We start from the raw sequence: 23288 nt of genomic DNA on the forward strand, positions 1-23288 counted from the left end.
TGTTTTTCTTACCTTTGCCAAGGAGGAGACTTACATCTGTTTATTGGCTTGTTAACTGGGTTATTAAAAAAAGAAATGTGATATGGCCTGGAACAGATGCAAAGGCGTTTTGAGACATGATCCCAATAAAAAGGCAGTTCCCAACAAACAAATACTTTTGTGACACAGGATTTGTGTAACCTGTGCACTCTAATAAGTATTCATTTAGCTTCACTGTCTCTGCAGACAGGTGTGTTGTTTGTGAGTGTAATGATTCCTGCCATTGCTATTTTTCTTTTATGACACTGAAACATTCATAATTTCAATGTAATTGTTAAGCAGAATTTCTATGTTTGAGCTTCTTCTTCTTCTTGTTTTTGTTTGAACAGTACACCAAGATCTGCATCTGTAAAGTACTGACCGCGCTTCACTTTTTCCACATTTTGTTACAGCTTTATTTCAAAATTAATGAAATTCATTTTGTTTCCTCAAAATTCTACACACAATACACCATAATGATAATGTAAAAAGAGATTGTGTTTTTTTTTTATTTTGCAAATTTATTAAGAATAAAAACTAAGAAGTCACACGTACATAAGTATTCACAACCTTTGCTAAGGAGCTCTAAATTGAGCTCAGGTGCATCCTGTTTCCACCGATCATCCACCTGAGATGTTTCTACAGCTTAATTGGAGTTCACCTGGGTTAAATTCAGATGATTGGATATGATTTGGAAAGACACACACCTGTCTACATTTAAGATCCCACAGTTGACAGTGCATGTCAGAGCACAAACCAAGCATGAAGTCAAAGGAATTGTCTGTAGACCTTTGAGACAGGATTGTCTTGGGGCACAAATGTGGTTAAGACTAAAGAAACATTTCTGCTGCTTTGATGGCCTCAATGAGCACAGTGGTCTCCATTATCCATAAATGGAAGAAGTTCAGATCCACCAGGACTCCTCCCAGAGATGGCAGCCCATCTAAACTGAGATATCGGGGCAGAAGGGCCTTAGTCAGGAAGGTGACCAAGAACCTGATGGTCACTTATCAGAGCTCCAGCATTCCTCTGTGCAGAGAGGAGAACCTTTCAGAAGGACAACCATATCTACAGCAATCCACCAATCAGGCCTGCATAGTAGAGTGGCCAGACGGAATCCATTCCTTAGTAAAAGGCACATGGCAGCCCACCTGGAGTTTGCCAAAAGGCACCTGAAGGACTCTGAGACCAAGAGAAACAAAATTCTGTGGTCTGATGAGACAAAGATTGAACTCTTTGGCGTGAATGACAGGCATCATGTTTGGAGTAAACCAGGCACCATCCCTGCACTGAAACACGGTGGCAGCATCATGCTGTGAGGTTTTTTAGCAACAGGAACTGGGAGACTCATCAGGATTGAGGGAAAGATATGAATGCAGCAATGTACAGAGACATTTTGGATGAAAACCTGCTCCAGAACACCCTTGACATCAGACTGGTGCAACGGTTCATCTTTTAGCAGGACAATGACCCTAAGCACTCAGCCAAGATATCCAAGGAGCAGCTTCAGGACAACTCTGTGAATGTCCTTGAGTGGCCCAGCCAAAGCCCAGACCTGAATATGATTAAACATCTCTGGAGAGATCTGAAAATAGCTGTGCACCGATGTTCCTCATCCAACCTGATGAAGCTTGAGAGATGCTGCAAGATTGGTGCACCACGCTTGTGGCATCATTTTAAGAAGACTTGAGGCTGTAATTGCTGCCAAAGATGCATCAAGAAAGTATTGAGCAAAGGGTGTGAATACTTATGTCAGTGCGGTTTCTTAGTTTTAATTTAATAAATTTGCAAAAATTAAAAAAAAAAAAAAATTGTCATTATAGGGTGCTGTGAGTAGACTTTGGAGGGGAAAAATGAATTTACTCCATTTAGGAATAAGGCTGTAATGTAACAAAATGTGGAAAAAGATAAGTGCCATGAATACTTTCTGGATGCACCATAAATGTAAGCATAGTGTCAAAATGAGCATGAGTGATGGGAAATATTAACTTAAGCACTGTCCTCCTCACAGTTCATCATATTTATACATACACTAGTAATGTATGAATTCTGTTGATGCTGGTTGTGACAATGGTGTTGGCATCCCCCAAGGTTCTACGTATTTTGGGTCATGTTTTCATCAGTCCTTGTGTGCTGTCACTGACATAAGAAAGATGTTTGATGTATTTTTATATCGCACTTCCTGACAAATTAAGTATTTTAAAAGTGGGGCTGTAAAACATCCAAGTTTCAGTCATGTCCCATTTTGATTCAGTGGACATTGATATCAAAAGCAACATTATATTTTAATAAATTCTCTGTTGAAAATATTCAGCAATTATTTATTTAAGTACTCTCCAAAGGTATTAGGTACTCTATAATTTTTGATTAAAATGTTGATGTTTCTTTTCTTCAGTGAATCAACAAAAAATCAAATTTGATGAACCCAAACATTCCTGTTCCAAGAATAAAATAAAACTGATTTTTCTTCTATTTTATTAAAGAAAATACTTATCTATGAAGGTATAAACCTCTTTGTTCCTCAGATATGTACTGCTCAGTGCATGATAATACAGTCAAAAATGTAATATTAATTTCTGATGAAATGCAACCTGATTTTCTGATAAACTGCATAGCTATATATGGGGAGCTAGATATGGGGAAAAATAAATATTTTAGTCAGCAAAATGACACAAGTATTACAAATGGGTTGTTCGTGTTGTTGATGCTGAGTGATTACCTAATTGAAAATAGTTTGTTGTGACCAAGAATTGTGTGAACTGCAAAATGCAATGCAAAATTAATTTTAACAATAGATAAAACTGTACCAATGCAACCAATAAAATGTTAACACTTTTTGATCGTACACAAGTTTTTGAAATGAGAACTTATTCAAAAATTTTATTTACAGACTTGTACCAGAAGCATCAAATTAACATTTGATACCAAACGTTTCCCACTTTGTCTCTTGTTTTCCGCACAGTTCAATAATTGATGACATGTTCAAACCACACTCCTCTTCTCTGGATTACAGCTGCAACACGCACATTGAAGTTTGTGATGACATTGCCACACATCTCAAGAGGGATTCTCCAAATTTATTTTTCATTTTCAGGAATTGATATTCCTGAAAATGAAAAAGAAATCATTATTTTGGAAATTGTAAGAATTAAAAAAGTGGTAACATTTTATTGGCCCACCCTGTGTGTGTGTGTGTGTGTATATATATATATATATATATATATATATATATATATATATATATTGTCAGCATTGACACTCAGTGGTTAGCACTGTTGCCTCACAGTAAGAAGGTCATGGGATCAATTCCCACCTGTGTCCTTTCTGTGTGGAGTTTGCATGTTCTCCCCATGTTTGTTTGTATATGGTATATGTATATACCATATACCAACACAGTGCAGAGTAGCTACCTAAACTCTGTAAGTGAGATAGAGTATCTCGTCAATAGTTTTACATCCTCATTGAAGACAACTTTGGATGCTGTAGCTCCTCTGAAAAAGAGAGCTTTAAATCAGAAGTGCCTGACTCCGTGGTATAACTCACAAACTCGTAGCTTAAAGCAGATAACCCGTAAGTTGGAGAGGAAATGGCGTCTCACTAATTTAGAAGATCTTCACTTAGCCTGGAAAAAGAGTCTGTTGCTCTATAAAAAAAAGCCCTCCGTAAAGCTAGGACATCTTTCTACTCATCACTAATTGAAGAAAATAAGAACAACCCCAGGTTTCTTTTCAGCACTGTAGCCAGGCTGACAAAGAGTCAGAGCTCTATTGAGCTGAGTATTCCATTAACTTTAACTAGTAATGACTTCATGACTTTCTTTGCTAACAAAATTTTAACTATTAGAGAAAAAATTACTCATAACCATCCCAAAGACGTATCGTTATCTTTGGCTGCTTTCAGTGATGCCGGTATTTGGTTAGACTCTTTCTCTCCGATTGTTCTGTCTGAGTTATTTTCATTAGTTACTTCATCCAAACCATCAACATGTTTATTAGACCCCATTCCTACCAGGCTGCTCAAGGAAGCCCTACCATTATTTAATGCTTCGATCTTAAATATGATCAATCTATCTTTGTTAGTTGGCTATGTACCACAGGCTTTTAAGGTGGCAGTAATTAAACCATTACTTAAAAAGCCATCACTTGACCCAGCTATCTTAGCTAATTATAGGCCAATCTCCAACCTTCCTTTTCTCTCAAAAATTCTTGAAAGGGTAGTTGTAAAACAGCTAACTGATCATCTGCAGAGGAATGCTCTATTTGAAGACTTTCAGTCAGGTTTTAGAATTCATCATAGTACAGAAACAGCATTAGTGAAGGTTACAAATGATCTTATGGCCTCGGACAGTGGACTAATCTCTGTGCTTGTTCTGTTAGACCTCAGTGCTGCTTTTGATACTGTTGACCATAAAATTTTATTACAGAGATTAGAGCATGCCATTGGTATTAAAGGCACTGCGCTGCAGTGGTTTGAATCATATTTGTCTAATAGATTACAATTTGTTCATGTAAATGGGGAATCTTCTTCACAGACTAAAGTTAATTATGGAGTTCCACAAGGTTCTGTGCTAGGACCAATTTTATTCACTTTATACATGCTTCCCTTAGGCAGTATTATTAGACGGTATTGCTTAAATTTTCATTGTTACGCAGATGATACCCAGCTTTATCTATCCATGAAGCCAGAGGACACACACCAATTAGCTAAACTGCAGGATTGTCTTACAGACATAAAGACATGGATGACCTCTAATTTCCTGCTTTTAAACTCAGATAAAACTGAAGTTATTGTACTTGGCCCCACAAATCTTAGAAACATGGTGTCTAACCAGATCCTTACTCTGGATGGCATTACCCTGAGCTCTAGTAATACTGTGAGAAATCTTGGAGTCATTTTTGATCAGGATATGTCATTCAAAGCGCATATTAAACAAATATGTAGGACTGCTTTTTTGCATTTACGCAATATCTCTAAAATCAGAATGGTCTTGTCTCAGAGTGATGCTGAAAAACTAATTCATGCATTTATTTCCTCTAGGCTGGACTATTGTAATTCATTATTATCAGGTTGTCCTAAAAGTTCCCTAAAAAGCCTTCAGTTAATTCAAAATGCTGCAGCTAGAGTACTGACGGGGACTAGAAGGAGAGAGCATATCTCACCCATATTGGCCTCTCTTCATTGGCTTCCTGTTAATTCTAGAATAGAATTTAAAATTCTTCTTCTTACTTATAAGGTTTTGAATAATCAGGTCCCATCTTATCTTAGGGACCTCGTAGTACCATATCACCCCAATAGAGCGCTTCGCTCTCAGACTGCAGGCTTACTTGTAGTTCCTAGGGTTTGTAAGAGTAGAATGGGAGGCAGAGCCTTCAGCTTTCAGGCTCCTCTCCTGTGGAACCAGCTCCCAATTCAGATCAGGGAGACAGACACCCTCTCTACTTTTAAGATTAGGCTTAAAACTTTCCTTTTTGCTAAAGCTTATAGTTAGGGCTGGATCAGGTGACCCTGAACCATCCCTTAGTTATGCTGCTATAGACGTAGACTGCTGGGGGGTTCCCATGATGCATTGTTTCTTTCTCTTTTTGCTCTGTATGCACCACTCTGCATTTAATCATTAGTGATCGATCTCTGCTCCCCTCCACAGCATGTCTTTTTCCTGGTTCTCTCCCTCAGCCCCAACCAGTCCCAGCAGAAGACTGCCCCTCCCTGAGCCTGGTTCTGCTGGAGGTTTCTTCCTGTTAAAAGGGAGTTTTTCCTTCCCACTGTAGCCAAGTGCTTGCTCACAGGGGGTCGTTTTGACCGTTGGGGTTTTACATAATTATTGTATGGCCTTGCCTTACAATATAAAGCGCCTTGGGGCAACTGTTTGTTGTGATTTGGCGCTATATAAAAAAATTGATTAATTGATTGATGTTTGTGTGGGTTCTCTCTAGGTGCTCCGGCTTCCTCCCACATCCAAAGACATTCATGTTAGGTGGATTGGAACCTTCAAATTGTCCATAAGTGTGTGTGGGTGTGAATGTGTTTGTCTGTCTATATGTGGCCCTGCAACAGATTGGTGTCATGTCCAGAGTATACCCCACCTCACACCCTATGACTATATATATATATATATATATATATATATATATATATAAGATGCACTGGAGTATAAGTCACAGGGCCCCCTAAACTATTTTAAAAAAAAGCTGTAGCTTAGACTTCCGAAAATACAGTACATATCATTTCCATGAGTGATTAAGTCATCTGCACGGTAGGATTTTAGCATTACATACAGCCAAGACACTAGGAAAGTGATATGCTAACTCGCATTACATACAGCCAAGACACTAGGAAAGTGATATGCTAACTCGCATGCACAGTTCTCTCTGAGCAAAGAAAATACATTCTTTGATCAAGAAATTCCATACTAGATGCATATAAACTCTCAGGTATATCATTGCCATTGCAGAATATTTTTTTTTTTTTTAAGACAAATCTCTGCATACTCAACTTGTTACAGTGCAGACACTTATCATGTTCCTTCCAAAATAATCAAATTTGAAAACTACTTGTATCTTTAGTGCACACAGTAGCATTTCAGGTAGTTACATATTTAATTCTCTCCACTGTGGAGCTCTTCATCGACCACTGATGGGACAACCCATGCAGTGCAGCAATACTCCCACTCCTGCTTTACTTCACAGATATGCACACTTTTATTCTGTGGTTCCTCTGCAATATGTTTCTGCATTGAGTTGATATGTTAATGATATGACAGTAGCGCATAGTATCATATAGTGTACAGCTGGCTTTAGCTGCATTATACTAAATCGTGCTCATACTTATGCGTTCCATTATTTTGCATTTGTTATTTTAACTTTATTTTCATTATGAGTTTAAAAAACACAATTTTAGACACAATTGTGAGAAACTTGAATGCATCCTTTGAAATTCCATGTACAACAAAATTAAAATGTGTAAAACCTCTAAAGTAAAGTGGGTCCAGGGGTATAATGTCAATGTGTTGCATATCAAAATGTTTACATCAATCTCAGCTTTCAGATTTACATATGTGTCATGAATGTATTTGTGACACATATTTGTCCAGAACATGGTATGTAGAAATATTTTGACTCTAAATCTGAAAAAAATTATCTTTATTGAAAATACTCCTTTAATTCACTGAGCCTGTTGAAGTGGCAGGCAGGAAAAGAGAGACCAGCCCATGTGGCTTTCTCTGGGCTCTGGGATTGGCTGTGAGGAAAAGATAATCAAGAACAGGGATTAAAATGAGATGTGACACTCTTGAGCTTCAGGAAGTGGTCAAATAAAGTCTGTGTGATAAATAGTCTGTGTGATATTCTATCACTAATTTATTTATTGAAACATTGGCTGGATGCACTGGCATGTCCATCGACCTCAGACAGTTAAAGTTAATTCTACTTATGTAAAAGGCCTTTACCACTTTTCAACAGGTACACTGTATGTGCACATGTACATACCCATAACTATTAACTCCCTGTGAAAACATCAACTGGATATCATTTGTACTGTGTCTCTTCAAAACTCCCTTTAGTATTGCTGGAATGACTTTGTGTCACACACATTAACCATGTGTGTGACACAAAGTCATTCCAGAGTCATGGTTAATTACAGAGACTCAGATGAGGCATACCACTTGCATTGTGAAGAAATGTCAGCTATGACATTTTGGTTGAGGATCCCAGCTACTGGAATAGGCCAAGGGGATGCCCATGTTTCACCTGCTTTCAACACATAGATTGCTACTTTCAAGAGATGGGGATGGACAGATTGCCTGAGTGAGTGATTGCCATTTGGGACCCAAGGTGGTTCCATAGTGTGGGTGATGCAGTGACACACCTCACCATTGTATGTACTAAGACCTGATCTGACCTGACTTTGTGGCATCAATACAGTCAGTTCCATACATATTTGGACTGTGACTATTTTTGAAATATTGCTTCTATACAACAACAGTTGAGATGAAACAGCAAAGGTGTGCTTGTAGTGCAGACTTTCAGCTTTATTTTAAGAGGTTTGACAAAAATATTGCATTGACATTTATATATTACAGGCATTTTTATGCACACTTTCCTTTTCCAGAGGCCATAAGTCATTGGCCAATGTAATTGTAAGAGCTAACATTAACACACATCACTTTTATCACCAATTTTTTGTTTGTTTGTTCTGTTTTTGTTTTTCTTGTACATTTACAAGTCACTGAAAATGTGTCTGATTGAATTTACAATAACCATTAATGAAAACAAACAATGTGGTACCATATGGTTGAGGTGTCAGGAGTGGGTAGCTCCCAAAACTGAGTGACCATGTAAGACAGAGATGAGTGAGGGAAACCATCACTGCATGACAACTCAGAAGGACTTCTAGGCTTCTGTGGCTGTGGCAGATGAGACTTTGGATTTTTTTTTTCTGTTGCATTTCCAGTTCAGAAGGATTTAGTTGAAAAATAAGGCAAGAAAATTCAGCTGCAGTTTTCCAAAACATGTAAGAGGGTCTTGAGACCATATTTCATCTGTTTAAAATAGTCTTTTTGCATGCCACTCTACTATGAAGCTGTAACCTGTAAAGCAAGAGGCAAACATTGCCCAATGTCAAGTTTGTTTAATCATATCCATTGAAGCTTGTGAGTCCTTCAAAGTAGTCATGCTGTGTTGGTTTATCTCACTGGTCTCCTTTGTTTGGTATCATTGTCTTTTTGAAGTGAGCTTGCTCTCAGCAAAAGTACCACATACTACAATACTGTTTCTATTTATTACTGATTCATTTAAAGTAACTCCAAGATACACTCACCAGCCACTTTATTAGGTACACTTGTTCAATTTATTTCATTTATGCAACACCACATCACAACAAAGCTGCCTCAAGGTACTTTACATGGGTAAGGTCTAACATTACCAACCCCTAGAGCAAGCACACAGGTGTCGGTGCTAAGGAAAAACTCCCTCTGATGATGTTGAGGAAGAAGCTTCAAGCAAATCAGAGGGGTGACCCAGTGCTTAAGCCATTCTAACAATTACAAGATTTTTACAAAATTTTACCAAGCTGAAGAAACAGGAAACAGAAAAACCACAACAGCATAAAAAACAAAGTGCATTATTGAGATGAGCAGTCATTGGTGCCACAGGCAGGGGGTCATCCAGTGCCCTAGGGTGTAGGGCCAGTGTCCATCCATCACGTCATCAATGGGCCACAGCTCAAGTAGCTTGGTAACACAAATAGCTAACCAGCCAATCACGTGGCGGCAACTCAATGCATTTGGGCAACTAGACATGGTGAAGATGACTTACCTAAGTTCAAACAGAGTATCAGAATGGGGAAGAAAGTGGATTTAAGTGACTTTGAACATTTTGCAATCTGGTTATGTTCCTTTAGTTATTGATTGCAATCTCTGTTTACCATTTATTTTGTGTTGGTTCATCCCTGACTTCATTATGACACTAACCATATGAAGATGTGCATGAAAGAAAATAGTTTAAGCCTGACATATCCAAGGGGATATAATTGGGCTTTTATGTTTAATTTTTGCATCACATGATAGTGAACTTCTCAGCCAAACCCTTGTCATACTGTATGGTGCATTTGAATGAAGCAATGGTAGCACATCATATAAAGATAGGCATGAAGGAAAATGTTTCTGGTCTAATGCATTTTAAGAAAGATCATTGGAATTTTGTTACTTTCTTAATGTAGGTGTTTAATCACATATATACAAATATATACAAAAAAAAGATGGAACCAAATTGTATGGCTGAGCTTGCTCACAAATTTCCAGTTTTTCAATTTCTTTGAATGTGACCTCCTAATGTATTTTTGTAACAGTCAATGTCAAATCTTTGGGAACAGCAGTTTTAAGTCATAACCTGGATTCTAATTTAGAAAAAGAAGTTGTAAGGCAGGTAGAAATTTGGTAGCATAAAAATTTGTGCTAGTTTTGGAATGCTTCCAATCTGATATAGTTTGTGGTTTGATCTTGTTATTGTAATTGGTTTAAATTACTGTAATTCCTTCTTCGTCCATCAGTCTGACAAGGACTGCTACTTGTCATCCATCAGGTTGAGTGGGTTGAGTTGCATGTGTCCGCAAATGGCTGTACAGGCCTATTCTGGCACAGAACTGTCGCCGCAGTTTGGACATGGGGTCAGAGTGGTGTTCTGTGGGGGGTTGACTGCACGTTCCTTCCTTACCAGCCTTTTCTGCTGGGCAGCAGCTTTGCGTGCATCCTTGTAGGCAACCTCGTACTGTATTACTGTAATTACTTAGCAACTGAAAGACAAAGGACGGTCATTTGAGCACATGTCTGTCATTGCTCAGAACACTTTATTTTGAAGCATTTATTAAATGCATAAGTGAGTTATTTCAAACATCAAATAACTCACTTATTGAATAATCAGTAGTAATAAAAGTATCTTTGTTTTTCTGTGGAAGAACCAAAAAGATAAGGGGGGGGGGGTATAACTGATGTTATATATGTTATATGAAGTTATGTTATTTTGTTTGTTTTTGTGAAAAAACAAACAAATATTGTTTGCTAATGAAAGACTCATTAGCAGGCTTTTAATGAGCCTTTCATTGGATTCAGGTGTGTTGGAGCAGGGAGACAACTAAGAGTGTCAGGAAGGTAGATCTCGAAGACCGAACTTGGGCACCCCTGCCCTAGATGATGGCTGAATGTTATGTGATCCTTCCTATTTGTCTGGTTTGTAGTGTGATGGCAATTTTGTGATGCAAGGCTGCAAAGTGGACCTGATTTAAAACATTTCCTTTTATCACTCTTCATAGCTTTCTTTCATTTCAGTCAATTATCTCAACGGTTATGTTTATGGTGCATCCAGAAAGTATTCACAGCGCTTCATTTTTCCCCACATTTCGTTATGTTACAACCTTATTCCAAAATTTGAGTAAATTCATTTTTCCCTTAAAGTTCAACTCACAACACCCCATAATAATGACAAGAAAAAAGCTTTTTTTTTTTTATTTTGCAAATTTATTAGAAATAAAAAACTAAGAAATCACCGGTACACAAGTATTCACACCCCTTGCTCAGTAGTTTGTTGATGCACCTTTGACACCAATTAAGGCCTGAAGTCTTCTTGAATATGATGCCACAAGCTTGGCAAACCCATCTTTGTGCAGTTTTGCCCATTCCTCTTTGCAGCACCTCTCAAGCTCCGTCAGGTTGGATAGGGAGCATCAGTGCACAGCCATTTTCAGATCTCTCCAGAGATGTTCAATCGTTGCCCAGGTTCTGCCACTGAAAAACATCCCCACTGCATGATGCTGTCACTACCATGCTTCACTGTAGGGATGGTGCCTTGTTTCCTCCAAACATGATGCCTGGCATTCATGCCAAAGAGTTCAATTTTTGTCTCTTCAGACCAGAGAATTTTATTTCTCATGGTCTGAGAGTCCTTCAGGTGTCTTTTGACAAACTCCAGGCGGGCTGCCATGTGTCTTTTACTGAGGAGTGGCTTCCATGTGGCCACTAGATGGTTGTCCTTCTGGAAGGTTCTCCTGTCTCCACAGAGAAATGATGGACCTCTGACAGAGAAACCATCCGGTTATTGGTCACCTTCCTAACAAAGGCCCTTCTCCCCCATCACTCAGTTTAGGCGGGTGGACAGCTCTAGGAAGAGTCCTGGTAGATCTCAACTTCTTCCATTTATGGATGATGGAGGCCACTGTGTTCATTGGGACCTTCAAAGCAGCAAAAACCTTCGGTACCCTTCCCCAGATTTGTGCGTAGAGACATTCCTGTCTCTGAGGTCTACAGACAATTCCTTTGACTTCATGCTTGGTTTGTGCTCTGACATGCACTGTCAACTGTGGGACCTTATATGTAGACAGGCATGTGCCTTTCCAAATGATGTCCAATGAACTGAATTTACCCCAGGTGAACTCTAGGCTGTAATTGCTGTCACAGGTGCATCAACAAAGTACTGTGCAAAAGGTGTGAATACTTATGTATATGTGATTTCTTAGTTTTTTATTTTTAGTAAATTGGCAAAAATTTCAACAAAAACATTTTTCATGTTGCCATTATTGTTAAGCACAGGCTCCAAACAGAACCCACACAAGTGGGTTGGAGGCCCTACTGGAGGTGGGTTGGATATTGGATACTAATCTCCTTGGTCCCACTGTGACAGAATTTGCTAGGAAAGATCCCGGTATGAGGATGTTTTAATGAAAATGAACCCCAGCTAGAAACTCCACAAAATAAGTCTAACAATGATGAATTATTCTGGCCGGACGCCACCCAGAGCACAAAGGTCCCCAAATTAGCCCTAGGCACCAGGGTGCGTGAGGACAGCAAAGGTGCATCTTCTGGCAGTACTGTGGGGAGATATTATCCAGCTGAGTGCCAGCATTCAGCTGGATAATTCACCAGATCACCAAAGTACTGATCCTGGACCCCAGCAACAAAGGCCCCCCAAAAATAAACGAAACTACGCCTCTGTAAATTGGACCTTTGAGGAGAAGAAACAGATCTTTCACTGATCTGCTCACTTAAGGCATAAGAAGTGGGGCAGGAGGAAAAAGGCAGTATGGCAGTACATTAGAAGAAGATAAAAGAAGCAGTTTTACCAACAGAGAAAAAAGAAGCCACCACAACTGCAAAACTACAATCGATTGCCTCCCAAATCACAAAATATTTGACTGCAGAAGAAATACAAAGTATCAAGAAAGAAGCCCAAAAAAGTAATAAATGATCACCAGTCGCTAGAGGAAGGGAAAACATCTGTGAGCATGAAGAAAACATCTGGGAGCATGATCCAGCACCAGTCTCATCCAACATAAATGTAACTATCATCTACGACAAAGAGATCTCAGCAGGAAAACACACTGAAGGAGATAAAACCTGATCTGGAACAAGCAAGAGAAAACAGCCAAAATTGGAATTCAAGTGTCTGGATTTGAAATTGTCCTGGATCAAGACTAGGATCCATGCTTGTAATCACTTCCTGGACTCAGCAATCAAAAGTGTATCTGTATGTGGTAAAAAATGTTGAACTTGTAAAGACGTGTATTTATCTCAGCAGTAACATTCATGTCTCTGGGTCCTTGGCCTTTGAGATCAACTGGCACCTGGGAAGAGCTTATGGAGTCATGAGGTCATTGGACAGAGGTGGTTGATGATGCTGATATATGTGCAGGAGAGCCAAGGTCCAAGTCTTTCATGTGCCGTTCTGCAGGACTCTCCTGGCATCTTCCTCGAAGAACACCATGTCCAGTGAAAAACAGAATCCAGCAACTTGTCACTCTGATTTTTACATATTCAGTAATAATTGAGCCATTTTCACCATGGTTGCCAGATCCATGGGGACTGATACAGTCTTTGTATCCAGCCTTATCATTGCCTATTGCTACACTGAAATCATCCATGATGACAGAAGTGTCGGCTCTGGGGCAGTCATCAACCATAGAGTGAAGCTGTGACCAAAAAGTCTGCTTTTCTGAGATATCATAAACTGCAGTTGTGGAGTAGACTGAGATAGAAGACAGAATGCCTCATAATATGCTCATTGACACAACATAATCTGACAGCATAGGAAGAAGTCAGTCTACCAAAGTAATACAGAGTTCCTCAGTACCCAGACCACTGGAGCAACCAGATCCAAGTAAGTGTACCCACCCACCAAGACCTGGATATGATAAGCCTGTGGACCTCAGAGAGAGCTGTCACTGCAGTGTGGAGCTTTCAAAGCTGTCTTTACAGCCGTATAAATTGGTTAAACTTGCTGAGAAAAAGGATGTTCCACGTGTCTACCCATATTAGCTGCCTCAAGATTAGACCTCGGTACTGTGATATAGTGGACAATACCTCAACACCAGACCTGGGTACTTTGATACAGTGGGCAACACCTCAACACCAGACCTGAGTACTATGATACAGTGGACAACACCTCAGCATCGCACAAGTCATCATTCTTCAGTGATGGAATCCTTGTGGCTCTCCAGTGGTTACTTCTTTTCAGTGATGGGGATACAAATGTTTTTTTCCCATCTGCTATATAATGCATGTCATCTTATAGAAAGCAATGGAGTTACTCTCAGAGTGCAGAAATAAGAGATTTTCTTTTCATGAGCTTTGCAAGGTGTTTAATGATGGCTGGAGTACCAGACCCATCAACAAACTCCCAAAATGAGTTATTGACTACTGTGTGTATGTATGCATCCTGTTGTGTTTTTACACAAACCTCTCTCTCTCTCTGTTTTTGCAGGTGGTCAGTGTTCTGATCGCGGACACCATGTGAAGTGTTTGTGTCGGGCAGGTTTCACTGGCCCTCGGTGTGAGCAAAACATTGACAACTGTGCCAGTAACCCCTGCCACAATGCTGGCACCTGCATTGATGGCATCAATGATTTCACCTGTAGGTGCACACTTGGCTTCACCACGAAGGACTGTTCTATGCGCACTGACCCTTGCCTCCAGTTCCCCTGTGACAACGGTGGAACCTGTTACACCCACTTTACTGGACCTGTGTGCCGCTGTCCTCCAAGCTTCATGGGTGCACGTTGTGAATACGCTGTACACACTACCAAGCAGCCCACATTAACAACACTGAATTTAAAGGATGGCTTCCCTGCTGCATTAGGCCTCTCATTTGCCCTTGGTCTGATGACACTTACTCTTCTGGTTTGTGCCAGTGTCTTCATTTTCCGTCGGCTCCGTCGTCACAGGGTACTAATGGCTACCTCCACATCAGTGAAAAATGACCTGGAAACAGTGAACAACCGCAATGCAGTGATTGGCGGAGGCATACCCAATACTGGGAGCTTATCAGGAGTGCCAGTGGTTGGCTTGAGAGAGAAAGAGGCCTTTCTCATTCCTGAAAGGCAATTCAAAGTGTCCAATAAGGGTGCAGCATTGGTGGAGAATGCCAACATGGGCATATTTAAAAACAAAATGGCAGAGTGTAACCTGACGAAGGAGGAGCAGGACCTGGCCAAGAACAAGTTTGACCTGTAAGGCTCTGATGATCAATTCTGTTTGTGCCTTTCTCTTTCTACCTGCTTTTAGTGAAGACAAGTCTGAGCTTGTTTGTCTTCTGTTATGTGATATGCAAGAGGCATTTCTTTCCAAATTGCTGTTGTTGCTGCAGTACCAATTATTCCTGTCTCTTTCTCTCCCTAACTGTGCAGTAAAAAGTGTGACTCGTCCATCATAGTTCCTCCTCTCAGCTTTCAGAAGGACAGTTTGTTCCACCCAGTGTTCATTATTCCAGAGCAGGTGGAGCAGTGTGTGTTTGCTACAGAGGTACTCACACACACGCAAACCCTCAAAACACCATCATGTTTATGTAGTTTCATGATGAAATCATTATTCAGTAATGATAATGATTCATTGATAAAAGCCTGATTTTGTTTTTGTTTTTTTTTTCTTGTATGCCATAAAAAAATTCAAACGTAACACCTCAAGAATCTTGGTTGTTTAAAAAAAAAAACACCTGTCTTGTAAGCATATTTGCAATGTAGAAAGACATCTGTAAGGAGTTTACAGTACCAGTCAAAAATTTGGAAAAACTTTCTAATCAATTGAATAGGAATGCATGTGTTGACTGGTACTGTATGTAGTCATGAGGTCACTAGACAGAGGTGTACATAGATGATGAAATCTTCAAGCCTGTTTCACACTGTGACAGACAGAGCAAACTGATTACAACCCCTGGCAAAAATTATGGAATCACCGGCCTCGGAGGATGTTCATTCAGTTGTTTAATTTTGTAGAAAAAAAGCAGATCACAGACATGACACAAAACTAAAGTCATTTCAAATGGCAACTTTCTGGCTTTAAGAAACACTATAAGAAATCAAGAAAAAAAGATTGTGGCAGTCAGTAACGGTTACTTTTGTAGACCAAGCAGAGGAAAAAAATATGGAATCACTCAATTCTGAGGAAAAAATTATGGAATCACCCTGTAAATTTTCATCCCCCAAATTAACACCTGCATCAAATCAGATCTGCTCATTGACATTGACCCTATGCCATGACATTGACCCTATGTGTCTTTTTGCAAGGAATGTTTTGCAGTTTTTGCTCTATGGCAAGATGCATTATCATCTTGAAAAATGATTTCATCATCCCCAAACATCCTTTCAATTGTCCAAAATATCAACATAAACTTGTGCATTTATTGATGATGTAATGACAGCCATCTCCCCAGTGCCTTTACCTGACATGCAGCCCCATATCATCAATGACTGTGGAAATTTACATGTTCTCTTCAGGCAGTCATCTTTATAAATCTCATTGGAAAGGCACCAAACAAACGTTCCAGCATCATCACCTTGCCCAATGCAGATTTGAGATTCATTCATCACTGAATATGACTTTCATCCAGTCATCCACAGTCCACAATTGCTTTTCCTTAGCCCATTGTAACCTTGTTTTTTTCTGTTTAGGTGTTAATGATGCCTTTCGTTTAGCTTTTCTGTATGTAAATCCCATTTCCTTTAGGCGGTTTCTTACAGTTCGGTCACAGACGTTGACTCCAGTTTCCTCCCATTCGTTCCTCATTTGTTTTGTTGTACATTTTTCGATTTTTGAGACATATTGCTTTAAGTTTTCTGTCTTGACGCTTTGATGTCTTCCTTGGTCTACCAGTATGTTTGCCTTTAACAACCTTCCCATGTTGTTTGTATTTGGTCCAGAGTTTAGACACAGCTGACTGTGAACAACCAACATCTTTTGCAACATTGTGTGATGATTTACTCTCTTTAAGAGTTTGATAATCCTCTCCTTTGTTTCAATTGACATCTCTCGTGTTGGAGCCATGATTCATGTCAGTCCACTTGGTGAAACAGCTCTCCAAGGTGTGTTCACTCCTTTTTAGATGCAGACTAACGAGCAGATCTGATATGATGCAGGTGTTAGTTTTGGGGATGAAAATTTACAGGGTGATTCCATAATTTTTTCCTCAGAATTGAGTGATTCCATATTTTTTTTCTTCTGCTTGGTCTAAAAAAGTAACCGTTACTGACTGCCACAATCTTTTTTTCTTGATTTCTTATAGTGTTTTTTAAAGCCAGAAAGTTACCATTTGAAATGACTTTAGTTTTGTGTCATGTCTGTGATCTGCTTTTTTTCTACAAAATTAAACAACTGAATGAACATCCTCTGAGGCCGGTGATTCCATAATTTTTGCCAGGGGTTGTAGGTACATATTTAAATATTTTGTCTGGTGGCAAAATCGTGTCATTTGCCAGTCTCCTGTGGATTTCGGGCTCTAATGGACAGGTGACATCACATTTCCACTTGCAGCACCGAGAGTTGCATTCTGCAGATCGATTTTTCTGGTTTCAAGACATATATGTGCGATGGGGGAAACTGGATTCGAGTGGGAATTGTCAAGATCTGAATGCAAATGTAAATAAGAACCAACTAAACTCTGAGGTACAGATAAAAAAACAATAAAAGCATGCAAGTCTTACCTGGAACACATGTGGGTCCTCTCTCAGCCCATGCAAAATTCACACCCCATGCCAGAGCTTTGGCCAGTCAGAAGCTTAGTCTGAAATGTTTGACAGCCGTAGGACATAAATACATGAGTATCGTAACAGTAAATAAGAAATAGAGGACAAAACTGTAACCAAATGTGCAGGCAGCGGAAAGCTCTCTGCCTGATCAAAGTTTTGAATATGCATAACACTTTTTGATGGACTCCACTGACGAGGAAATCATTTTGCAAATGCGAAAAGGACTTTTGTACAACAAAAATTTACACAGACAAATATCCAAAATTCGTATCAGCTTATCATACCTTGATCCGTCATGGTGTGGCTTGGACTTCAGTGTTCTGTAGCTTCTGGATTTACTGACAAATGAGACCTGGTCTCTAATTGGTGAATTAAGACAACAAAACTCTGTCTTTAGTTCTCAATCTGTGCTGAGAATCCTTGTATAAATCGAGGCTGACTTTGTTTGAAATGAAAGGTTACATATGGAGAGCCAGATGAAGTGTGTTACTTGTATTCTGTATGAACATTATTTATGACACAGTAGCCATGTTGCACATTTTAGCTGAGCATTGTCAGCAATGTAAACTATTGTTCAAATGTTTGACTGGTACTGTAAGTGCTTCAGGGCAACAACCCCAGTGAGACCAAGACACACATGTAATACTTGCCTGCTAGAGAGAGAGAGAGAGACAGAGAGAGAGAGAAAGAGAATCTTCTCTTGGATATCATTAATTTTTCAGATATGCTACTAACTTGCAGAGATGGTGGTGATCACATTACCTTAATGTTAAATTGATGTTAACACTCACCTTTTCACCCATCCATCCATACATTTTCTAAACCTGCTTATTCCAGTTAAGAGTCACTGGGGAGCTGGAGCCTATTCCAGTAGTTATTGGGTCAAAGGCAGGGAACACCCTGGACAGGCTGCTAGTCTATCGCAGGGCCCTTTTCACACATACACTTCAAAAAAGTCTGACAGACAGAATTTGCCACGGTATCTAATTGGGACACAGAAGCAAATGTCAGTTTTACACATTCTGTTCATGAACTAACCTAGTCCCTTCAACTTCTCCCTTGTTTCACTAGGGGGTCACCACAGCAGATCAGAGGTGGATCTGCATCATTAATTGGCACAAGTTTTATGCCAGATGCCCTTCCTAGCACAACTCCACACTGGAAACAACCACACTTAACTACTTTGCCATCACCCCTGTAAACCAGTGTATACATTTAAAGCAAGTAAATTCAAGGAGCATCTCTTTTCAGTGTGTAGTCATGTCAGGGTGCCGTGCATGACACACCAAGAGTAATTCAGGATCTTTCTCAAGGACAGGTTAGTGGTGGTAATATGGGTGGGACATGCTGTTCTTCACCTTTCCCACTACAGACAGTGGAACAGAGTGATACATAGATCCACTTTTCAATACAATTAATTTTATTTTATTGATATAGTGCCAAATCACAACAACGCTACCTCAAGGCGCTACCTCACGCACACATGACAGTGGTAAGGAAAAACTTCCTCTGGTGTATTTTGAGGAAGAAACCTCAACCAGACCAGACTCAGAGAGGTGACCCACTTGTTGGCTAATTCTAACAGTTACAAAGTTTTTACAAACCACACAGAAAACAGAGAGTCAGTTATTAGGGTACAAATTGAGCAGAGTCTCTAGTTTTAGCTATTGAATACTTCTGATTGCAGACATCAAATGCTAATGCTAGATCAGTCTGATCCTCTGGAAGCAGCGCCTGCCTCTCGGATCCTAGCAACAGCACCTCCGACAGAGCGAAAAAGAGCAGAATCAGTTGGCTGGTGAAACAGCACCTAACTCATCAGTTCACCAGCAGTAAATCAATTGGGAAGCAGAGCGATTACTAAAGTGGTCACTGACAGCTAGCCCTGTCCTTCATTAACAGATCCAGAATTTAGATATAGTGAGGCTGGGACTCTTAAAAAATGAGAAAATGTAAAGAAATTGCTTCAATTGACATCTTATTCTTTTGGCTGCTCCCAACTAGGGGTTACCACAGCAGATCAATCATTTTCATCTCACCTTGTCCTCTGTATCTTCCTCTGTGACACCAACCACCTGCATGTCCTCCCTCAGCACATCCACAAACCTTCTGTTTGGCCTCCCTCTTCTCCTCCTGCCTGGTGGCTCCATCCTCAGCCTCCTTCTTCCTATATACCCTGGGTCCTTCCTCTGCACATGTCCAAACCATCTCAGTCTCACCTCTCTGACTTTGTCTCTAAACCATCCCACCTGATCTGTCCCTCTGATATGTTCATTCATAATCCTGTCCGTTCTTGTCACTCCCAGAGAATCGCAACATCTTCAGCTCTGCCACCTCCAGCTCTGCCTCCTGTCTTTTTGTTAGTGCCACAGTCTCTAGCCCATACAACATAGCTGGATCTGCATGTTGAATTGACAGAAGTTTTATGCCTGATGCCCTTCCTGACGCCACTCCACATTACATGGAGAAATATGGTAGGGGTGGGGTTTGAACCAGGAACTTTGAACCTGAAACCAAGTGTTCTAACCACTTGGCTACCACCCCTGCTCTTGGCCACCAGTAACTTTAAAATATTTATTCCTGGTCTCACTTTGAAATGTGACTTGATTTTTTTCATGCAAAGATGAATATCATGTTTTGAAATAACCCATAGAAAATATTGTTGTATGCTGATGAATAACAGCTGTGTCTCTCTGCCCCATCCTCAGGTATGACCTCCTGTTTTCACACTGCTGATGGAGAGGACTACTCTGTCCAGGGCATTTTGTCCAGAGGATGTGTTCTACACACATTTTTTAAGTATTTATTTTTGCTGCTTAATGATGAAAACAAACAAGAACAACAAAAGAACGTTATTTTCTGCTTTGATACTGCCAATGTTTTAAGGACAGCTTTTAAGGAAAAGAAAGAAGTGAAGGAGGAAAGACGAGAGGAAAAACAGAATGTCTGGCATCATTTGCACTACTATCTTTTTATTTCTTTATTAGTAGAATTCATATCACAGTTTTACTTTTCTTTGAATCAAACATTAAAGAGCTGGAACTGCTACCAATCTGAACAACTGGTGCCTTAGCAGAGTGCTCCCTAATCGTTACTGTGTCTCTGTCCTGTGTGAATTTTGTTTTTAAGCATACTTTTTCTCAAAAAAAAAAAAAAAAATCTATGTGAAAGCTGAACTAGATATGATTGTTTGAATTTGAAAGTGAATTTCTATTGCAAGCGCTCACCCCATTGAACGTATTTTGAATTTCTTTGGAAGTGAAGTGTAAATTTGTGGCCTGGACGCCATCACATTATAATCGCCTCCATATCCTGGAAACGTTGAAGTGCCTTTTTAAAAATCAGTGACTAACCAACAATCACAAAGAGCACAAATAAAATTTCTTTTGACACACGATGTATTTAAAGACTGAAGTGTCATATACGTCTGAGAACAATTTTCCATTTTTTATCTCATGAATCCTTGTTAACCCAATTCCCCAGTCTCCATTTGAATGGCCAGATTTTTAGTGTCATGTTTTAAAATTGATTACAGTGTTATTCCCAATGCCAGGGTTATTCCCACCTTGAGTCCAGTTTTTGTTCCTATGAGCAGCCCCGTATTTTAACTTGATTAAAATGAGGATTCAGAATAATCAGGGCGAGTTTGTGTCTCTGACAGCAATCATATGTTTTTGATTAATTTTAATATCATGAGTAGATAATCTGTCTTACATTTTTATGATGTGTAAGAGAGCTGGAGTGTTGCTGCAGACTGTACAGAGGACGTTTCAGGAATCAGCTGAGCTGGATTAATCCTGCAGTTCAGTTTTCCTGTTTGTACCCTCCTGTGATTGTGCAGGCTGTCATTTCCACTGTTGTATGTTTTACAGATTTGTTTCAGAGTGACTCTTGTAAGGAAAATAACAAAACTCACTGTCATTTCTCTGTGTGTGTGTTTGTCATCGCTACTGTCACAGTGAGAAAATTGTGAAAGAATTGCAACTGACAGTGTTGTTCAGCAGCATTCCCATGACTGTGAACATGTCAGAGCTCTGGGAATTTTGTTTAGTATTTAAAAGGAAAGACAACAACAGTGAAGAACGAAAAGATTTTATTCCTTCTTTCTTTGTAAAACTAATCCATTTGATACCAAAAATATGTTATTGCTACATAGTCACGCTGCTCCAGTATATCTGTTAATTTAAGAAAACAATGCAATGTGTACATATCATCTACAGGAGATTGCTTTCCTATTTAATTTGACCTTTTTGTAAATAATTTTGTATTTATGAAAGAGAATTGTGTATATGTCTATGTTAACATGTCTGATGTCTGTCAGAATGAAGAAATATATTTTTTCATAATAAATTGGAAAAATATCATGACTGTTGTGATGCTGATTTGTTTGTGTACTTTTTTGGGTGAACTACAGCCCCAGTATTGGCAATGGAAATGATAATACGATGTCCAAGCTACTTTCGTCTTAATGAGAATGTCTTTAATTAGTAACACAGTAGCAGAACATATTGTGGAGCAGAACCAGAACACAGCCACAGTACAGCAGATAGATACGACACACAGATGGCAGGAGTCGCTGTAGCAACAGCTTACAGTAACTGTCGTAACAGCTTTTTTACGTACGAGGTCTGTCAATAAAGTAACGGTCCTTTTTATTTTTTTCAAAAACTATATGGATTTCATTCATATGTTATTACGTCAGACAAGCTTGAACCCTCGTGCGCATGCGTGAGTTTTTCCACGCCTGTCGGTTACGTCATTCGCCTGTGAGCACGCCTTGGGAAGGAGTGGTCCCGCCGCCTCGTCGGATTTTCATTGTCTGGAAATGGTGGAATGAAAAGGACTTTTTTCCATCAGAATTTTTTCAGAAGCTGTCAGAGACTGGCACCTGGAAACCATTCAAAAAATGTATCTGGCTTTCTGTGAAAATTTTACGGCCTTCACAGAGAATAAGGACTGTTACTACAGCTTTAAGGACGGTCGGCGCACCGCGCTCTGAGCTGCGACGACGAGGCAGAAAACGCCAGATCATTTCTAAACGGATGGCTCTGTGGATACGAGACCGTCGTGTGCTCTTTCTCTGGTTATCACAAGAGCTGGACATCAGCCGTTTTCCGTCAGAGTTCACGTTTAACAAAAGATTTTATCATGGAAAGCCGCGCGGAGGCTTCGCGCGTCATGACCGATTCGCTGATGAAGCGAGACAAAGGAACACCTCTGTTTCGGAGTGTTAGAGGACAAGTTGGGACATGTCCAGCTCTCCACAATTTCTCTTATACTCACTCGACTGGTAAGCACTGAAAGCCGAGATAGGCATGTCCCAACTTGTCCCCTGGCACTCTGAAACGGAGGTGTTCCTTTGTCTCGCTTCATCAGCGAATCGGTCGTGACGCGCGAAGCCTCCGCGCGGCTTTTCATGACAAAATCTCTTGTTAAAAGTGAAATCTACCGGAAAATGGCTGATGTCCAGCTCTTGTGATAACCAGAGAAAGAGCACACGACGGTCTTGTATCCACAGAGCCATCCGTTTAGAAATGATCCGGTAGTTTGTGCCTCGTTGTCGCAGTTCGGAGCGCGGTGCACCGACCGTCCTTAAAGCAGTCCTTAAAGCTGTAGTAACAGTCCTTATTCTCTCTGAAGGCCGTAAAATTTTCACCGAAAGCCAGATAAATTTTTCGAATGGTTTCCAGGTGCCAGTCTCTAACAGCTTCTGAAAAAATTCTGATGGAAAAAAAAGTCCTTTTCATTCCGCCATTTCCAGACAATGAAAA

General features: G+C 39.9%; 1 protein-coding gene across 1 annotated transcript in view; it reads left to right on the top strand.

The window, feature by feature from the left end:
• The window catches only part of dlc (deltaC), a 336546-nt gene extending 314670 nt beyond the window's left edge, over positions 1-21876 (top strand). Inside the window, exons 8-10 of the mRNA XM_034168222.1 lie at positions 14262-15006; positions 15184-15298; positions 20226-21876. Of these exons, the coding sequence (XP_034024113.1) occupies positions 14262-15006; positions 15184-15298; positions 20226-20231 (866 nt within the window). The 3' untranslated portion in view covers positions 20232-21876. The remainder of the gene's footprint in view (positions 1-14261; positions 15007-15183; positions 15299-20225) is intronic.
• The last annotated feature ends 1412 nt before the right edge of the window (positions 21877-23288 follow it).

This window comes from Thalassophryne amazonica, chromosome 4, assembly GCF_902500255.1.
Source record: "Thalassophryne amazonica chromosome 4, fThaAma1.1, whole genome shotgun sequence".
Classification (NCBI taxonomy): domain Eukaryota; kingdom Metazoa; phylum Chordata; class Actinopteri; order Batrachoidiformes; family Batrachoididae; genus Thalassophryne; species Thalassophryne amazonica.